General features: G+C 45.7%; 1 protein-coding gene and 1 non-coding gene across 2 annotated transcripts in view; both read left to right on the plus strand.

Moving 5' to 3' along the window:
- Positions 1 to 21,551, plus strand: part of ZFR (zinc finger RNA binding protein) — a 312,134-nt gene that overhangs the window by 62,493 nt on the left and 228,090 nt on the right. The window contains 1 exon segment of the mRNA XM_029579284.1: positions 9,015 to 9,291. Within this exon segment, the coding sequence (XP_029435144.1) occupies positions 9,015 to 9,291 (277 nt within the window).
- LOC115082792 lies at positions 8,801 to 8,933 on the plus strand. The gene has a single exon (XR_003854281.1). It is a non-coding gene; the product is annotated as a small nucleolar RNA SNORA66 (small nucleolar RNA).

Here is a 21,551-nt window from a genome sequence, read left to right on the forward strand (position 1 = left end):
AATGTTTTGTCTTTCAAGAGGCTATCATTAAGCCTCCATGGCCGATATCCCTTATCCAGATCACCGAGGTTTAGCTCAATCCATATAGGAGCGTGATCAGACCACGTTAATGGTTCTATATCGGCACGGGAAACTGCATTTTGCACATGTGCGGACACAAACAAGTAGTCTATACGGGAGTATGTAAGGTGCGGGGCTGAAAAAAAGGTGTAGGAGCGAGAGTGTGGATAACGCTTTCGCCAGATGTCCACTAAGCACCATTTGTCTAAAAATTGAAGCCAGGCCTTGCGCATGCCAACAACCGGGGTGGCTCGAGAAGAGCTATCCAAGCTGGGCTCTTTGGTGGCATTAAAGTCCCCCCCAACAATGAGTTCACCCTGCCCATGGGAAGTAAGTAGCCCATCAAGCTCAGTCAGGAAAGGTAGCTGCTGAGTATTTGGGAAATACACATTCAAAAGAGTAACAACATGAGTGCCCACCTTAAGTTTCAGGAGAACATAGCGGCCTAAAGGATCCAACAGGCGAAAGAGAAGATCATGGACAAATGTATTAGCGAGAAGTATCCCCACGCCTGTATATCGCGCTGCTTTAGTACTCGCTGCCCAGTGAGCAAAGGGGTAAGAAGGAAACCCAAGGAGACGAGTATGGTGTTTTCTAACATGGGTCTCCTGAATAAAAGCAACCGCTGCATGCTGAGATTGTAGCTCTCTTTTAAGAAGTTGCCGTTTGCGCGGCGTATTCAATCCCTTAACATTAAGGGATACAATACGGGAGGCCATCAGCAACAGGTTAGTGTGAAGGCAATATAGCCTAACGTCCCCCTGATTGCCAGAACTAGCATCTCTTCACCATAATATAGCCTAAACCCAATGGAAAAATAAAGATCGAAAATGTTGCTTACCCCAAAAATCCAAACATATTCCGCCATAACCCTGCGGAAGTTCCCCAACCTAAGGGACTCGCACAAGCGAATCAGCGCAGCCCTCACGAGCGCAGGCACAAAACCCCCCCCCCCCCTTGTAAGTGCGTTGAAGATAGAAGAAAAAACAGCAAACCCTACTATAACAACTGCTATGGGAGCCAATGGTATATAACCGTGTAAGGTATATACGACTCAAAAAAACAACGAACATGAGCAAGAAAAGTTACTTGAAAACAGGGTCCCATTAAGGAACAAAAACCCAGAAAGTGCATCAAACCAGGTCCATAAGCTTCTCCAAGAGCCCAGCCGGGCATATAGCGAAAAGTCAACCTTGATCCGCCTCGGAGGATGATGGAGGTGCCAATTGGCGACGCAAACGCTTTCCCCCTTTGGCAGCGCGCTGCCATCTTGGTGCACCGTCAGGTTTCGCAGGAACCGCCGCCATCTTGGGAGCTTGAAAATTGGCTGGTAATTGCGCCCGCTTAAAGGCCTCAACGGCCTCTGCAATCGATTTCACCCGATGTGTCACCCCCTGGTGCTGGAACTGGAGGCCAAAAGGGTATAACCACCTGTAGCGAATGGAACAAGTGCGCAGGGTGGAAGTTACTTCGCGCATCTCATAACGTTTTTTCAGAGTGAGAGGTGCCAGGTCCTGGAAGATGGCGATTTCATAATTATTCCAACGCACCTCCTTGCTTTGCCTCGCCATGTCGTAGACCTGCGTCTTTTGCAGAAAGCTATGAAAGCAGATGACAATGTCTCTAGGGCGTTGGTCATTGCGGGGGCCCAGTGCTCGATGTGCGCGCTCAAGACGAATCCCCTCCGGCAAAATGGCCGTGTTCTCCGGCCCAGTATGAGCTAAGTTGAGGATATATGCGCAAATTTGTTGGGCGACCACCATTGCATCCGCAAACTCTGTCGTATCAGGGACCCCTCGAATCCTTATATTGCAGCGACGGCTGCGGTTTTCTAAGTCCTCCAATTTCTCTGTGAGGAGAGCCAATTCGGTCACGGTAGCTGAGTGTTGAGAGGTTAGATGATTAAGGGCCTCGCCATGTCCCTCCACGCGCACGTCAATCTCGTCTACTCGTACTCCCAGAGATGCAATATCCTCCTTCAGTTCTGCCACGGAGGCCCGCATTTCATTGCGAAACTGCTTCATATCGGATCGCAAGGCTATGAACCAATTGCGAGCATCCGCCTTGGTAAGTAATTCTGGGTCAGACCGTAAATCAGCTGGGGACTCGTCGTCCGTCGCATCCGCGACAGGGTCCTCTAGCGCTAAATCCAGCTCGGTCTCCTCGTGGCTGGCTGGGCCCAAGTCCGGAGTAGCCTTGTCATAAGCAAACTGCTTGAGGTCGGTAATCCTGCGTTTCGCGGTCATGACTCCAAAAGAGTAAGCCGTTCTTAGAAGCAAAATGCTGCCGGGTTTATGAGCAAAACAAGCAATACAGCCGGGTTTACTGGCTGAGGGGGTTGGAGCTCTGCTATCATGCGACCGCCGCCATTCACCGCGCAACAGCGCCCCTATCCAATCCTTTTTTAAACACAGCTATACTAACTGCACTAACCACATCCTCTGGCAACAAATTCCAGAGTTTAATTGTGCATTGAGTAAAAAAGAACTTTCTCTGATTAATTTTAAATGTGCCACATGCTACCTTCATGGAGTGCCCCCTAGTCTTTGTTATCCGAAAGAGTAAATAACCGATTCACATCTACTCCTTCTAGACCTCTCATGATTTTAAACACTATCATATCCCCCCTCAGCTGTCTCTTCTCCAAGCTGAAAAGTCCTAACCTCTTTAGTCTTTCCTCATAGGGGAGCTGTTCCATTCCCCTTATCATTTTGGTAGCCCTTCTCTGTACCTTCTCCATCGCAATTATATCTTTTTTTGAGATGCGGCGACCAGAATTGTACATAGTATTCAAGGTGCGGTCTCACCATGGAGCAATACAGAGGCATTATGACATTTTCCGTTCTATTCACCATTCCCTTTCTAATAATTCTCAACATTGTTTGTTTTTTTTTAATGCCACAGCACACTGAACCGACAATTTCAATGTGTTATCCACTATGACGCCTAGATCTTTCTTGGGTTGTAGCACCTAATATGGAACCTAACATTGTGTAACTATAGCATGGGTTATTTTTCCCTATATTCATCACCTTGCACTTATCCACATTAAATTTCTTCTGCCATTTGTATGCCCAAGTTCTTCCTGCAATTTATCACAATCTGCTTGTGATTTTACTACTCTGAACAATTTTGTATCATCTGCAAATTTGATTCTCACTCATCGTATTTCTTTCCAGATCATTTATAAATATATTGAAAAGTAAGGGTCCCAATACAGATCCCTAAGGCACTCCACTGCCCACTCCCTTCCACTGAGAAAATTGTCCATTTAATCCTTCTCTATTTCCTGTCTTTTAGCCAGTTTGCAATCCACGAAAGGACATTGCCACCTGTCCCATGACTTTTTACTTTTCCTAGAAGCCTCTCATGAGGAACTTTGTCAAACGCCTTTTGAAAATCCAAGTATACTACATCTACCGGTTCACCTTTATCCACATGTTTATTAAGTCCCTCAAAAAAGTGAAGCAGATTTGTGAGGCAAGATTTGCCTTGGGTAAAGCCATGCTGACTTTGATCCATTAAACCATGTCTTTCTATATGTTCTGTGATTTTGATGTTTAGAACACTTTCCACTATTTTTCCCTTTTTACGAGATGATGGAGCAGTTGATGGACCATGAGTGGGATACTCCTGAGACATCCTCAAAGTCAGCAGGGTCATGGATAAACTGTATCCGTTGCCGGAGCACACTCTGGAATTGTTGAAGGTTCCTAAAGTGGACACGTCTGTTTCGGCGGTCACTAAGAGAACTACTGTTCCGGTCGCTGGAGCAGCGGCTTTGAAGGATCTGCAGGATTGCAAACTGGAGGTCCATCTCAAAAAGATATTTGAAGTCTCCGCTCTCAGCATCAGTGTGGCAATCTGCAGCAGTTATATTCTGAGGGCAAGCTTGCGATGGGTCAAACAGTTACAGAGCACTAGGGATTTGCTGCCTCAGGAGGCAAAGTTACTTTGCCTCCTGAGGCAGAGCGGTTGGAAGCCGCGGTAACTTATGGAGCAGATGCCTTGTATGACGTTCTCCATACTTCATCCCAAACCATGGTGTCTGCTGTTTCAGCAAGGAAGCTTTTGTGGCAATGTAATTGAGCGGTGGACATGTCCTCCAAGGCGCGGCTCGGGGCGTTATCCTTCAAGGGAACATTACTTTTTGGTGAGGACTTTGAGCAGCTGATAAAGCAACTGGGAGAGTATAAGGTTCACAGGCTCCTGGAGGACAAGCCGGGTCTCCCGGCTTGCTTCTGTTTTAGGGACCAGCAGTGTTTCCATCGGAGCAGAGCTGCAGGAACAGGCCACATGCAGACCTTGGGGAGGTCTCAGGCTTGGTCCCAAACCTTTCGTGGCCACAGAACCAACCAAGACATGCCGGCCTCTGGGGCAAGTTTCGCTAAGTCCTCTCAATGATATGCAGCTGGCCCACTTCTCTGTTCCGCTCATTGGGGGTCGGCTGACTCTCTTTTACCAGGAGTGGGCCAAGATCACATCAAACCAGTGGATTCTAAGCATGATAGAACATAGTTACATGTTGGTATGCTCGCACGCTTCACAGCCTATTTCTCGTGTCTCCCTGCGGCTCCCTAGCAAAGAAGCATGTCGCCAACAGACCATCCACTGACTCAGAGCTAGGGTCCATTGTTCCTGTTCCTTGAGAAGAATATCTCCCCTGGCCTTGTTCTATCTACTTCGTAATTCCAAAGGATGGAACCTTCTATTCGATCTTGGACTTTAAGAAGGTCAATGTGGCCCACAAGGTGCCCCGTTTTTGGATGGAGACTCTTCGATCGGTGATAGCAGTGCACAAGGGAGAGTTCCTGCTTTCTCTGGATCTGACGGAGGCCTACTTACACATTGGGATATGCAGGGACCATCGGCGATATCTCACGTTAGATTCTTGGTCAACATTTCCTGTTTTGTGCCATGCTATTCGGTTTGGCCATGGCTCCCCGGACCTTCACCAAGGTGATGGTCGTTGTGGCAGTGGCCTTGTGGAGAGAGGGCATTTTGGTGCATTCCTATCTGGACGATTGGCTAATTTGAGCAAAATTGAAGGCGTTGTGCACGCAGGCGGTGGACACAGTTGCATCGCCTATGCTCTCTGGGCTTGGTGGTCAACCTAGCCAAGAGTCATCTCGCTCCTCCTCAGTTCCTGGAGTTTCTAGGGGCCCGATTTGATACCTGCTTGGGCAAGATTTTCCTCCCGGAGGAGAGAATTCTCAAGCTGCGAGCCTAAGTCCAAAACCTGTTACAAACTTGAGTGCCCAGGGTCTGGGACTATTTACAGGTTCTTGGATCCTTGGAGCTGGTCCCATGGGCGTTTGTGCACATGAGACCTCTACAGAGTGCATTACTGTCCCATTGGAACCCATTGTTGGAACAATTTCATCTCCACTTCCCTCTTACGGAAGTCACCAGGTCCAGCCTCTCATTGGTGTCTGGCTCAAGGTCATTTGGAACATGGTGTGGACCTCGAGGTACCTCCATTGGATGGAAGTGACAATCGATGCCAGCCTCTCCGGATGGGGAGCTGTATGCCAGTCCCAAGCGGTACAGGGCCAATGGTCTGTGGAGGAGGCGACTTGTTTGGTCAATCACTTGGAGACGAGGGTGGTGAGGCTGGCTCTGGAGAGCTTTCTCCCCCTTCTGCATAACAGGGCGATCCGGGTCCTGTTGGACAATGTGACAATGGTGGCGTATGTCAACCGACGGGGAGGAACCAAGAGCCATGCGGTAGCTCTGGAAGCAGAGATGCTGATGTCGTTTGACAATGCTAGCGGCATCCCATATAGTGGGGACCTCCAACGTTCATGCAGATTTTCTCAGCCGTCAGTAATTAGATCCCGGAGAATGGGAGTTGTCTGAGAGTGCCATGGACTTCATCTCCCTCAAGTGGGTCCGGCTGCATATTGAACTAATGGCAACCCAGGGGAATGCCAAGGCAGAGCAATTTCTTCAGCCGCGGAAGAGAGCACGGAGCGGAAACCGTAGATGCGCTCGTAACCCCTTGGCCTCAAGACGTTCTTCTTTATGGGTTTCCTCCCTAACCCCTGATTGGCAAGGTGATCAGGAGAATAGAAGTTCGTCCGGGCTAGGTGATCTTGTTGGCTCCGGAGTGGCCGCGTCGACCATGGCTTGCGGATCTGGTCAACCTGGCAATGGACGGACCCCTGCGGTTCAGACATCTCCCAAATCTCTTGCACCAAGGTCCCATATTTTTAGATCAAGTGGATCGCTTTTGTCTTGCGGCTTGGCTTTTGAGAGGAGGCAGTTGAAGGGTTAATCCAGAGGCTGTCATTTCTACTCTTTAACGAGCTCAGAAACCCTCCACTTCCGTGGTGTATATTCGAGTTTGGAGGGTTTTCGAGTCTTGGTGTAAGACGCAGAATGCTGATCCTCTCTGAGCCTTGGAGACCTTTCTTACAGAATGATTTTGCAAAGGGCTCATCTCTCAACTCTCTGAATTCAGGTTGCAGCCCTAGGATGCCTAAGGGGCAAAGTCCATGGTTCTTCCCTTGCAGCTCATCTGGATGTAATACATTTTCTTAGAGGGGTGAAACATTTGTGGCATCCTGTCCGTATAGTGTGTCCCTCATGAAGCTTGAATTTGGTCCTTAAGGGCTTGTGTGATGCACCCTTCGAGCCACTTAAGCTACATTCAAAGATCTGACATTAATGGTAGTATTATTGGTAGCAATTTGTTCTGCCAGACAAGTCTCTGAGCTTCAGGCATTGTCCTGTAGGGAACAGTTTTTGAGACTCTTGAACTCTGGAATCTTTTTGCGAACGGTCCCATCCTTTCTACTAAAAGTAGTATTTTCCTTTCATCTCAGACAATCTGTGGAGCTTCCAGCATTTTCGGACCTGGAGTTCAATTCTCCTCATGCCAGGATGTCAGAAGAGCTCTATTGCACTATTTGGAGATTACGAACAGTTTCCGAATGTCTATCATCTTTTTGTATTGTGGCATGGCGCTAAGAAAGGGCAGAAGGCTTCAAAAGCTACTATAGCTTTTTGTTTGAAGGAGGCTATTGGATCTATCTATGTCTGTCAAGGTTGTCCTGCCGCAGAGGGATTAAGGGCTCATTCTACACATTCATAGGTGACTTCATGGGCGGAATGTCAAGTGATTTCCCCTCAGGAGATTATCAGGGTGGCTACTTGAAAGTCTTTACACACATTTGCAAGACACTACCACCTAGATGTTCAAGCCGCGAACATGTCCTTCAAGTGGGACTCTCATAGTCCCATCCCTTCTAGGGAAGCTTTGGTACATCCCAGGAGTCTGGACTGATCTGGGTACGTACAAGGAAAGGAAAATTGGTTCTTACCTCCTAGTTTTCATTCCTATAGTACCGCAGATCAGTCCAGATGCCCCCCCACTGCAGAGGTTCTGAGTTTTTGGGTGAGGGTGTAACTAAAGAGAGCCCGCTCGAATGATATTTCTTCTTACTTGCCTGGTCTATGGCATGCAGTTCTGTAGTCCTCTGCTGCAAAATCAGTTGGCTTTTGTTCCTCGTCCTCTGCTCGTTGTGGGGTTTGGGCATAAAGTTCACATTTTAAGATTGTTTGGTTATTAAGTTGTTTCTCTGCTTGGGTACTGATAAATACTGAAATGGCAGGTGGCACACAGGATTATAAGGCGGGGTCTGTGAAAATTTCTCTCTCCATCTACTGGCAGGGAGGCAAAACCCAGGAGTCTGGACTGATCTGTGGTACTACAGGAACGAAAATTAGCAGGTAAGAACCAGTTTTCTTGATTATGCTATATAAGCAGTAAGCCCCATCTAATTCCCTACAACAGTCCTGTGTTTCTGATAGTAATCTTGATATAATCAGAAGACAGGAAACTTGATTATGTGATGTCCTGCATTAGATCAACATAGTAGTGCTTTTATTTTTAGGGGAATATTTATTTGGCTGAGCTGCCAGCAGCGCCAGCATCCTTCCACTAGTGTCTGTAAGTCTACAGTGGTTTCAGCAGTTGATAATTGTTTATATCACAAGGAATTATGCAGTTGTGTGTATGCAGAATTTTACACAGTTTATAACTGCAAATAATTCCAAGTTCAGGGGCTGGATTAGTGGAGGGGGTTGCTCAGGAGCAACGTAAGTTGTGCATAGCATTGAGACATATTCCAGAGTATGGCTAGGAACAAGCAGCAAAGTGATTGGCAGTCCAGCTAGGCACCAATCAATGGTGCTGCATGCTTCTACCTATTAGTGTTTAGAAATTTATATGTTAAACTCATACTTTTGCTATAAAAATGTTTTTCACATAAGTGTTGTTCCTTTACCTTTTAGAACTAGATGAAGGTAAAATCTGTTTAATAGTTCAAATTAAAGAGCCAGTAGCAAGATACTGAAAATGGGACCTAGGTATCAGACATTTGTTTCCACCTATGGGGCAGCAGCAAGATGAAAATTAATATATATCAAGATTGGCCCATTTTGTTATCAGCAGCTGTGTTGTCTACATAACATGTCTTTCCTTTTGTACTAAGGTTGTAAACAGAATGTCAGTTGCTCTAGGCCAACATCTCATGGTGCATTTCAGTTCAAAAATGTAAGGTTTCTTTCAAAGAATACACGTGAAAGGATTGCCAGGTGTAAACTCAGGTATACTACCTGAGTTTACTTTAAATCTGATTATTGGCAGCTACAATTTTTTAATCAAAATTCATAAGGTCAAATGGGACTACAAACAGGTGATCAAAAATTGTATAAACATTTTCTTTCATGTCATTTGCAAACTAGATCACTGGCTCTGCATCAGGTTGCAGAAACAAGGGGAACACGTTTGCTAAATTAACCTTGGCAATAGAAATGTTTTAGCCTTGGAATTTGTTACCAGGTTAACTTTCTATACCATGACAAAACCAATGTTAATGAACATCTGAAATGAGTGCTTTGAAGAAATCATGTTAGTATGGTAGTTAACAATATATCTCTTTCTGTAGCCAACAGCCGGCCTCTGGTGTAGCCTACTCTCATCCAACCACAGTTGCTAGCTACACTGTTCATCAGGCTCCTGTAGCTGCCCATACTGTTACTGCTGCCTATGCTCCAGCAGCAGCCACAGTTGCTGTAGCCAGGCCTGCTCCAGTAGCTGTTGCAGCTACAGCTGCTGCCTATGGAGGCTATCCAACAGCTCACACAGCAACAGACTATGGCTACACTCAAAGGGCACAAGAAGCTCCACCTCCACCCCCTCCGGTCACTACTCAGAACTATCAGGTAAGGATGTGTGCAGATGACCTCTGTGTCATTGGCACTCAGTACATCTGTAGGTGGGGGGAGGAAGAATAGGTACTGAACATTTAAACTCTGAATTTCAATGACTGCTGGCTTCAGAGAGAAACTGGAAGCTGTCAGCTTTGATTGAAGTTTTTATTGTCGCATCCAGCAACTGAGTCAAAAGGGAGGATGTGATACGAGATCTATACCATTAGATGTCTGTTGCTTAAAATGATCTCATTGCTCGCTATATAAATGTCCTAATCAGCACCAACTTACAAGTGTCTAAAATTCATTTTATTTTATTTTTTTTTTTAGCATTTAATCAGCTTGATTGGCTTACACATAATAGGTGAGGTGACGCTTTCCAAGCCATTTCAGCCTAATAGTTAATTGTGTTCGCCATGTCACCAAAACTGTTTGTAGCACTTCCAAGCTCATTTCTTGTGCCTAGTCTTATGGAAATCCATTTTATGCTACTAGATAAAGAAAACACCTTTTCCTGGTCTAGCAATGAGTGAGACTAGTGTTATAGAAAGTACCAAAAAGTCCAGCATTCTTATTCTATACTCAACGAACCTGTGTTGCTATGTTATGACCTTCATAATAGGCTTCATTGTATAGTTTGTTTTTGTTTGTTTTTTTTAGAATAACTTTCGAACTCAGCCTTATGTATAATCATTGGTCATTAAAAGTTCATTTTTTAAAGATTTTTTTTAGAAAATAAACCACATCCCCTTATTTGTGCAAATTAATTGTAGTCTATACGTTCAGTTTTCTTCGCCACATCACTTATCTTAAAGCTATTTGATGATGAAAGCCGCCTGCTCTGAGATAACTCTGCCTGACACGGGACCATGTTTTGGATTTAACTATCCTTTTTCAAGGGCTTAAATCACTGCAATAAAGAAGGTTCACTATATGAGACTTTTAAACGTTTCACTAATTTCAGGGTAATGGCAAATGCTAAAAATTCAACATTTATTTGTTTGTTTTTTGTATACAGACATTCGATCGAGATATCACATCGGTTCACATGTAGCAGAACAGAAATAAGACATTGGCTGCTTATTTTTACATTGTAACTTTTATATAATAATTTAGACAGGTTAACTTTACATAACTTCGAAATGTTAACATTTAACGTGATTTGGAGAAAAATGGAAAAAAATAAAATGACAGATTTAACTATTTACATCTAAGTATTTGACAGGGGACTGGGTATTATGGGGTGACGGGAAAACAGGGGTGTCTTGCAAGAAGGTAAGAGTATGACATTAGGGAGGAGTGCATTTACAATACAGTATGGATTTACAGGGGAAAACGGGCAAGGGTGGGGGGGGGGGAATAGCGGGGAAAGGGTTGATATACTTGTGCCAAAAGAAGAAGAGGTAGATTGTGGGATGTATTCAGGGTTTGGTGGAAGAAGCATTTAAAGGAGTGCAATCATGGGGAAAAGGATGATTCACTTCTAAGCAGAGGTAGGGGACCTGGGCTAGGGGGCTAAGTCTCTGGTGGGAAGGCTTTCAGGAAGAGCCAGGTTTTGAGGTGTTTTTTGAAGATTTGAGTCAATGGTTTCGTTCTGAGGTGGGGTGGGAGGGAGTTCCATAGCGTGGAGCTGGCTTCTGATATGGCACGTTTTTGGGTAGAGGAGAGGTGCGCTGTTTTGGAGGTGGGGAAGGTGAGGAGCCCAGAGTCTGTGGATCTGAGGTTTCTATGTGGGGTGTAGAGTATAGCAGAGTTTAACCAGTCCATCTTACTGTTGATTATTTTTTTATGTATGAGGGTTAGGGTTTTGTATTGGATTCTGTGGCTGATGGGTAGCCAGTGTAGTTCTTTGAGAGTGGGGGTGATGTCGCATTTTTTGATGTTTGTGATGGATCTGGTGGTGGCGTTTTGTAGTACCTGTAGTGGTCTGGTGGTGTCGGGGAGGCCAAGGAGAAGTGTGTTTTAGTAGTCGAGCTTGGAAAAGAGTATTCTTTTGAGGATGGTTCGATAGTCTTGAGCATGAAGAAGGGATTTGAGATTTTTCAGGGTTTGTAGTTTAAAGAAATCAGTCCTTGATCATTGTGGAGAGGTGATGTTTGAAGTTTAGCTCGTTGTCAATAGTCACTTCACGTTTTTTTGTAGCATGTGTAAGTTGTGACCCCATGTGGTTAGGTGGTGGGGAGGGGGTGAGGTGTGGTTGTTAAATATGTGTAGGATTTCGGTCTTGTTTTGTTTGAGGCAGAGTGATAGTTGTGAGAGCAGATGAGTTATTTTCATGAGGAGTTGGTTCCAGATTTTTAGGGTATTTTCGATGGTTTTGTTTCTGGGGAGCAAAATTTGTATGTCATCAGCGTATACATAGTATGTGAGGTCTAATTCCGAGAGGAACTTGCTTAGTGGGAGGAGGTATACGTTAAATAGGGTGGAGGATAGGGATGATCCCTGCGGGACATCATGTGGAAGAGGTATCTGGGAGGATTCAGATGTATTTATCTTTATATTGAATGATCCGTTTGTGAGAGATGACTCGAACCATTTGATTGTGGTGTCTCGTAGCCCAATGTCTTTGTCTGATTAGTAGTGTTTTGTGATTGATGGTGTTGAAGGTGGCAGATATGTCAGAGTATCAAGAGGTAGGATTGGCCACAGTCGAGACCTCTAAGGATGGTGTCGGTGAGGGAGAGAAGGAGCGTTTCAGTGCTGAATAGTTTCCTGAAACCATGTTGTGCTGGTAGTAGGATGTTCTAGTTTTCGAAGTGATCCCTGAGTTGATTGACTGTTTTTTTTTTTTTTTTTCCGAGGATCTTGGCTATGAATGGGAGGTTGGAGACTGGTCTGAGTTTGCTGGGTCAGATTTGAGTTGCGGTTTTTTGAGAATGGGTTTGACTACTGCGTTTTTGAGTTTGTCGGGGAAGATGCCTTGCTCGAGGGATAAGTTGATTATATCTGCTATGGGTCTGGTGATGAGCTTGGTGATTTTTAAGGTTTCGATGGGTATGGGATCCAGTGGGAGGGTGGTGGGTTTTGTCTTTTGAATGATGGTTTCAATTTCAGTGGATGCGACGGGTTCAAATTGTGACCACGTGGTGTTGTATGAGAGTGGTTCAGGTAGGTCAAAGTTGACTGGGGGGATCTTGGCGATGATGTTGGAGACTTTGTCTTTGAAGAAGTGCGCTAGGTTTTCGCTGGAGATGGTGGGGATGTTGTGGGTTGTAGCTTTCTGGTTTGGGTTGGTTAGGTCTGTGACCTAGGAGAAAAGTGTCCTAGCGTTGAATTGATATTCGTGGATTTATTTGTATAGAAATTTTGTTTTGCTGTGTTGAGGTCAGTTGAGTAGATGTGAAGTATTGTTCTGTATTTGTCTTTCAGTTCTGGCGTTGGGGTTCTTCTCCATTTTTTTTCTGTTTGTCTCAGAGTTCGCTTTGTGTTTTTTAATTCAGGGGTGTAATATGGGGTCTTGTGCTTGGCTGATGTATTGATTACTTTTCTTAGGGTGGGGCGTTTTGATTTGGCTATATCTGAGTTGATGGATATCCATGAGTTGATGGCGGAGTTGATGTCATTCTTGTTGAGGGTCTTTAAGGCTTCGGGTAGTAGTTCAGCGAGGTCGTCACTTGAGCAGGGTTTGATGAAGTCGATGTTAGTGTGACTGGCTTCGTGAGAGGGTGTTGAATGAGTTTGGATGAGTTTATGGTTGGACCAAGGTCTTGCGGTGGTTGTGGGTGGGTGTGTGTTGGATATTTTGTTAGTGAAGATTAGGTCAAGGGTATGACCGGATTTTTGGGTGGGGGTGTTGATTTGGTTGAATGCAATAGCGGACATAGTGGAGAGGGGGAGTTTGCAGGTTGGAGAGAGAGGGGTTGCGTCGATGTGGAGATTGAAGTCCCCCAGTATGATGGTGGGATCCTGCATGTTGATGTTGGTGGTTATGGTTTCGATTAGAGGGGATAGGTTGTGTTGGAGTAGTCCATGGGGTCCATAGAGGAGGAGGATTTGGAGGTTTTTGGATTTAAATAGGTTGGTTTCGAAAGGAGGGGGGAGGTTGAATGTATGGGATGAGAACTTGTTTTTTTATGTGCTATGAATAGTAGGCCGCCTCCTTTTCTTTTTGGTCTGGGGATGGAAAATATGTTGTAGATGTCTCTGGGGAGTTGGTTCAGTAGTATGGTGTCAGTGCTTTTCAGCCAGGATTCAGTGATGCAGAAGATGTCTGGTAGGGTGTCTAGGAGCAGGTCATGGAGGATGGGGATTTTCTTGGTGATTGACTGGGCGTTGATGAGGAATAGGGTAAGGATGGTGAGCGTGGACCAGAGGACACTGGGGTTGATGGAGATGTTCGTGGTGTGTGTGGGTTTTGTTGGGATTGTGGGAGTGGATGAGTTTGGGAATGGGGCAAGGTGCTGCCATGTCAGGTGAATGGGGTGGGCGAGTGCAGGCACTGTTTGCTTGGAGCTTGGAGAGGAGGATAGGGGTGGTGGGGTTGTTTAGGGGTGGGAGGGGGAGGATGGTAAGGTAAAGGATGAATCACAAAGGCTGACACAAAGGGCGCACTAAGGGGCAGTACCCCTAGTTGTGCTCCTTCGGCATGCAACGCCTGGGGCCTGCAGGAGGCTTTAGGGCCTGTTCCTGCTCTCCGCCTCTGGTGAGGTGGAGCTTGGTCGAGGGGCAGATCGTCGACGCTCGGGGCCTGACATTTAACACATTCTCCCGGCACTTACTATTGCAGTCATTGTTCAAATATAGGGTGATGGCGTTCCATTTCCGGTATCAGTGGAAAGACTGCATTTTTTTCAGGCTTTTAAAGGCCTGGACTGTCAATCGCAATAGCCGACATGATTGAGAATTACTTAAAGTTGAAAAATGTGAATAAGTCCGTTCTTAGCCGGATCCTCTGACCGGATAGGTAACTGATTAAGAATTTTTTGCATATTGACAAACAATCACAACTAAATCCAATTGCAATTGCCCACCTCCCTCCTCACGAACTTCATGTATTAGATCAAAGAGTACCACACTACTGCTGCGTTAAGGCCTCTAGGGTGAGAGGCGTTTAAACAAAAAATCCACTGCTGTTCTTTTAAATTTAAGGCTATCTTCAGGTCTCCTCTTGGGTTAGATTGCACCACTTCTATAACTTGCCATTTTAAATCGGCAAAAACATGCTGAAATCGTGCACAATGTGCTACAATCTGAGCTTGTGTTTTGGCTGTCCTCAAGCAACTATGATGTTCAATAAGTCTGGTTTTTATAGAACGTTTTGTATGTCCAACATAATATAAATTGCATGGACAGACAAACCACGTTAGTGGTGGAACAGTCCGAGTGATGACGTGCTTGATGGGTTCTTCCTGTCTGATGGGTCCAACTGGGTCCTGTGATAGCCTGTTTTACAGAGATCACACTCTTGACACGACCAATGGCCTATCCGGGCGCAATAGACGCTGAAATTTGAGATAAAAAAGAATGAACCACATGATCCCTGATGTTCATCCCTTGGCTATGTGCTATTACAGGTCTTTCTTTAAAGACCTGATGCATCTGAAGAATTGGCCAATGATATAAAATAACTGATGCAATCGCTGAAGCTTTTGTGGAATGTGTCAAAGTGCATACCAAGGGGATCTAAGTCTAGGGCTCTTTATCCAACAATAACCATTGTCTTTCAGCGTGCAGTGATTTAAGCCCTTGAAAAAGGATCGTTAAATCCGAAACACGGTCCCGTGTCAGGCAGAGTTTATCTCTGTGCAGAAGGCTTTCATCATCAAATAGCTTTAAGGTAAGTGATGTGGCGAAGAAAAGTGAACGTATAGACTACAGTTAATTTGCACAAATAAGGGGATGCGGCTTATTTTCTAAAAAAATCTTTAAAAAATGAACTTTTCATGACCAATGATTATACATAAGGCTGAGTTCGAAAGTTATTCTCAAAAAAACTATACGATGAAGCCTATTATGAAGGTCATAACATAGCAGCACAGGTTCGTTGAGTATAGAATAAGAATGCTGGACTTTCTGGTACGTTCTATAACACTAGTCACATTTACCAATGGTCCAATTGTGAATAATTTAAGGTTATCGTGGTCAGTTAAATGATTGTCTAGCTATAAATGTTACAGAAGTTGAATCTCTCCCAGACAAATAGCGTCTCCATAAGTAAGCAAGAATTTATCAGCCACACAAGTAGGGTGATATCATGTGATGGCGCTGACACGGAATGACTTTCTGAGCATGCACAGTCTCCTTGGTCTTTTTTTTTTTCCCCTACCAAAGTGAAAGGGCATGTTTGATCTTTCTTTTCACAGCTACTTGTTTTTTGGGAGTCATTTTCTTTTCTTATTTACTTATTTTTACCAATTGTCTCTTTAACCTTTTTCTTTTTGAATCCCCTCTGAAAAAAATATTAAAGTATTAGTTCCTTTCATTTTTCTGCCCTATGTCTTCATCATATCAGGTATAAGATCTTTTAAGATGCACTCTAAATGCAACGTTAAAATGTCTAACCTCAACTTATTTATTCATTTACATCTTTTTACTATACCAACGTTCAGGACAAAAAGTCTTATCACACCGGTTTACATCAAACTAAACCTTGGAAAGTACAAATAACAAGGGTTTACATCAAACTAAACCTGGGAAAGTTACAAATAACAAGGGAGTAGTCGAGATAACTTCAGGATAACCTGGAATAAAGGTAAATTAGAACTTAACTCCAAACTTTCCATGAAGTTATGATGGCTACACCGAATGACGGTATACAAATCCAGACAAATAATAAATAAATAAGTCATAAGTTATGCAGCTTGTTGCTGGATATTTCTTCAGGCTTTCTTTTAGAGACCTCAAGTTGAAGTATTACTTAACTTGGTGTTTCCCAATCTTCTCCTGGATCATCAGTGTATGCAAACTCTCTCATGTATGCTCATTATTGATAACCTGAAAACACAACTGGATTAGGTGTGCCTCCAGGAGAGGGTTGGGAAACGCTGACAACTTTCACCTCCAGAAAAGAAGAAGAAATCTTCCAAGAGACCAGGACCTAAACCAACTAGTTTTCTTGAGACCAGTGTCAAGACTGTCTCATTCTGAGCAAAAAAAGAAGTCTCTTTAACGGTCAATGGTTTTTATTGAGTAGCTCAGAAACAAGTGAACAGTGGCAACACCGATAATACATATGATCAATTTCAAATACCATAGCTAAACATCATTGGTCCAGTACCATGAGTGCAAGCATGAACCACCAAGCCTTTAGATACCAACAGCCAACTCATTTTATCCCTCCCCTCCCCCCCCTTTTTTTTTCCCCCCCCCTCCCCCCCCCCCCCCACTCCTTGGTTATATGGTCCTCTATTAGCGTGAATCACTGCAAAGTTCCCAGCCGTGTCGCGGCCATATCATTCAGTATCCGGCTGCGAATCAGGGGTGTGAGAGATTGTAAGTAAGAATCCCACACACTGAGGAAGCGGCGCTCCCGTTGGACTGAGGTGTTCGCCCACTGCTTGTCCATCAAAAGGAGTCTGTGAAGATGATTCCTCCATTGCCAATACGCTGGTGCCTCCGAAGATTGCCAGTTTAGTAAAATTATTTTCTTCCCCACAGCAAACGCCTTCCGAAGGAATAAACGTGGTCCCTGTCCTCTGATTATGCTTTGCGGAATCAGTCCAAACAATATCAGAGTACTCTGAAATGGTATCACAGCATGCAATAACCCCCCCAAATACTGCACCAACCGACCCCAAAATCTACGCACTCGGATACAATCCCAAAACATATGCTGTAGAGAGCCCTCAACCGCTCCACATTTCCCACAGTGCCCAGTGGGCACCAATTTATAATGTACTGCCCTAATAGGCGGGATGAAGGCTCTCCACAAAAACTTGAACTGCATCTCACGGTAATAGGAATTAGAAGAGATACAAGATACTTGACCAAAACAGCGCTGTATGTCCCGTGCTGTTACCCCTGGTATCCCAGTCCCAGCCCATCGCTCGGCCAAGGCCTCAGTAGCTCCCACCACCTGATAACCCATAAGCTTTTTATAATATTTGGCTAGAGTGGGAGCCTTCTGAGTGGATAGGGAAAGAAATGCATCCAACTTATGAAAGGCTTGGACCTGCCTGCTGGCTAAGGGAAGCGAATTAAAATAATGTTGCACTTGCATGTAGGGGAAAACATGTTGAAACAACAAACCATATTGCGCTATTACCTCTTTATGTGACAAGAGACGGCCGTCTTCGTCCAGCAGGTGGCCCAGATACTCTATACCTTGCGTTGCCCAATCCTGAAAACCCCGTGTTTGGGAGCCCGGTGGGAACTCGGGATTGCCCCTTAAGGGCAAAAGATAAGCATTCTTTCTAGGGATTCCCAGTTTGCGAGTCAGCACCCTCCAGGCTCGTTTCAATGGTGTCAGTAAATTCTCCACCAAGGGCGGATAAGACACTGTTGAGGCGTCCGCCTGTAACACATAACCCAACCCAATGGGAGCCACCAGAGCCCTTTCCACTGAAAGATTCGTGTACATCGGGACGCCCTTAAGCCAATCCCGAACCAGTCTGAGATTGCCTGCCACATTATACATGTGGAAGTCGGGCACTCCAATCCCCCCCTGCCCCCAACGATTCTGCAAATACCGAAGCGGGATTCGTGCCCTCCTACCCCGCCACAAAAATTGGCGCAAGGCCTTCTCCAATCGTTTCCTATCTGGAGCCTTAAGAAAAATGGGTAAATTTTGAAAAAGAAAAAGCCACTTTGGCAGAATTATCATCTTAAACAAATTTAGACGACCCAGCAACGAAACGGGGAGCGAACGCCAGGCCTCCAATTTTTCCAAGGTCTGCTGCAAAAGGGGGGCTACATTACTCGCATACAGCGACGCCAATTGTACTGGGAGTATGATTCCCAAATAGCGTATGCTAGAGGCGGCCCACATTAATGGGAAGGCCGGTCCCCACCCATCCCTTAAGGACAAAGGGAAGGGCAGTGCTCCAGACTTCTTTAGATTCAATTTAAGCCCCGCAAAGGAGCCGAACTCCTGGATCAAGGCCAACAGGGAGGTCAAGGAATTTACGGGATCAGTCAAGAAAACCAAAACATCGTCAGCAAACGCTGCATATTTAAAAGTTTCCGACTGAAACCGGATTCCTTTAATCGAACGAGTCTGCTGGATAGCGATCAGTAAGGGCTCTAGTTGTAACACAAAAAGCAAGGGTGACAAGGGGCACCCCTGCCTAGTGCCTCTGCAAATGGGAAAGGTGTCAGAGCAAACATTGTTTACTACGATAGTGGCTATCGGATCCTGATATAACAACTTGATCGCCTGATAGAAAAACCCCTGGATTCCCACCAAATGGAGCACATGGAATAAATAGGACCATTCAACCCTATCAAACGCTTTTTCAGCATCCAGACTGACTACCAAGTGGGGGAAGCCGTCATTCTGGCCCAGGGTCATGGCAGCGAGAACCTTCCTAATATTTGTTATAGCGTACCGACGCCTAACAAATCCCACTTGACCCAGTCCCAGCAGATCTGGCAGCACAAGTGCCAACCGATCGGCCAGGATTTTTGCTAAAAGCTTCTGATCCACATTAAGAAGAGAGATTGGTCGGTAAGATTCCGCTTGCAAGGGGTCCTTCCCAGGCTTAGGCAACAAAGTAATAGTGGCACTATTCATATGCGGCGGATAGGAACCCCGCTGTATCAGCGCATTAAAAGCGTGAGCGAGGGGGCCTTGTATAGAGTCTCGCAGAGTTTTGTAAAACTCAACCGCATATCCATCAGGACCCGGGGCCTTATTTCGCTTCGCTGTGGCAATAACTAACCGAACCTCCTCCTCTGAAATGGGTTTATTCAAGTCCTCTTGCTGGGTGGGGGTTAATTGGGGTATGTGTGTACGGGTACAGAATTGTTCTTGACTGACCCCATTCACCGGCCCCTGTGAATATAGATTCGAATAAAATTCCCTAAACGTCTGCAGAATGGATGGAGTATCCCTTACCAGACGCCCCGAGGAGGTGGAAAGGGCAGGGATATGTCGGGATGCCCTCTGCGATTTAGCTAAATTGGCCAACATCCGGCCCGGTTTATTCCCAAATTGAAATAATCTGTATTGATAGTATGCCCACCCCTTTTTTGCCCGGAGATGTAATAAAGTGTTAAGTTCAGCCTGAAGGGCTAAGTATGTGGCCCGCGTCTCAGGGCTCGGGGCACCTTGCAGCCTCCGTCTTGCTCGCCGAAGCTGAGCCGACAATAGTACTAATTTCTGGTCCCCCAATTTCCGTCGACGGGCCATGAACGCTATCACATCGCCCCGCAACACTGCCTTGGCAGCATACCAGAGTAGCACAGGATCTGATGTATGATCACCGTTAAAGCGTAAGTATTCCTCCCATTTAGCATGAAGATAGTCCTGAAATCCTCGATCGTCCGCCAGAAAAAGCGGATAACACCACCACCGCCTTCCCGGCTCCGTCACTGTTCTAGTGAGCTCTAAGGAGATTGGAGCATGGTCGGACACTATTATATCATCTATATCCGCCTGAGGGACAAGACTGAGCAAGTTGGAACTAATAAAAAAGTAGTCCAATCGAGCCTGTGACTGATGCGCCCTAGAAATGTGTGTAAACGTTTTCTCACCAGGATGGAATAGGCGCCAGGGATCTAATAGGTGCAGCGATCTTTCCAAAAAATGAATACCCTTACTAGGAGGTAATGCTTGGGCCCGAACACTAATCTTGTCCACAAAGGGGTCCTTAACGGAGTTGAAATCTCCCCCAATAATGAGACGCTGCTCAATGTATGGCAATAACGCCCCATACAGCCCATGAAAAAAGGCTAAAGGGGGGCTATTAGGAGCGTACACCGCACACAGTATTAACGGTTTGTGATCTAGCTCCGCCTCAAGAATCAAGTACCTTCCCTGAGGGTCCTTAATCTCTTTATGGACAAGTAAAGGCACATGTTTCCTAACTAGGATTGCCACCCCTGCCGACCGAGTCGTACCTGATGCATAGTAAGCATTAGCCACCCACTGCCTCCGCAGTTTCTGATGTTCAGTGTCATTCAGGTGTGTCTCCTGAAGTAGGACCACATCAGCCGACCTCTTGTTGAGAACCGATAGGATTTTTGAGCGCTTCAAGGGTGAATTAACCCCACAAACATTCCAGGAGTATATCTTAAGATTCGGAAGTGTCATGATTTAAGTAACCCCCGAGACCCAGCCAGTCACGTTACCAAACAAGTCGTTGAAGTGACCGCCCGGGGACCCTCCCAGCTGGAGCCCCCGCGCTAATATTCCCGCTAACCGGGACAATGAAGGAACCCGCAACAAGACATCATTAAATACAACCCACAACCAAAAACCAAGGAGTATAGCCCACGCACAACCCACCCGCCCCCCCCCCACCCCTCCCTCTCTCCCCCCTTCCCTCCATACACAGTTAGCACTGCTGTCCCCCTTAAACCTCCGTCGGAAGATGAGATCACTAATTTGCTGATCGGCACCCCCCACCCAGCCCCATCCCCCCAGCAAGCAATAGTAACGGGTCAAGTAAACAATACCCCAAACATACATTCAATGGCCTAACATTTCAAACCCAAAACCTCTGTTAAACATACATAAAAGAACATGGGTAAAACGGAAGCCAGCGTCTAACAGACTAGATAGCCACAACTATGGCTATCTAGTCTAACAGACTAGATAGCCACAACGAAAACGCGGCTGGTATGTCCAATAAACAAATGCATGCTGTACAGCCTTCCGTCTGAAACTGTCCGGGAGTAGCAGGCAAGTATTATGCCCTGATCTGGCAGCTCAAGTGCCGCCATTTATCGTTATGTGGATATGAAGCCCACCCCCGTGCAGGGGGAAGCTAAAATCGTGGCCCGGAGCAAGGCTGCCACCATTAGCAAAGAATCATGGTGCCGCTAACGCTGGCGCAACTGTCTTCCCACGCTCCTCGACAAACTTGGCAGCCACAGCCGGATCCGTGAACCAACGGGTTCCTTCACTGGTATGGACGCGCAAACGAGCCGGGTATACCAGGATCGCTTTCTCTCCCAGCGCATGCAGCTTAGAACAAATTGGCGCCATTGCTCGGCGCTGCTGCGACACCGCCGCGGAAAAGTCTTGAAACACCAGAACACGTTGGTTTTCATATTGCAGGGTTTTACCCCGCCGTACCGCCATCAATATTTCATTTTTATGCACAAAATTCAGTACTTTCGCGATAACAACTCTCGGGCGGGATTCCTCTGACCTCCTCTGGCCCAAGCGA

Source organism: Rhinatrema bivittatum, chromosome 1, assembly GCF_901001135.1.
Source record: "Rhinatrema bivittatum chromosome 1, aRhiBiv1.1, whole genome shotgun sequence".
Lineage (NCBI taxonomy): Eukaryota > Metazoa > Chordata > Amphibia > Gymnophiona > Rhinatrematidae > Rhinatrema > Rhinatrema bivittatum.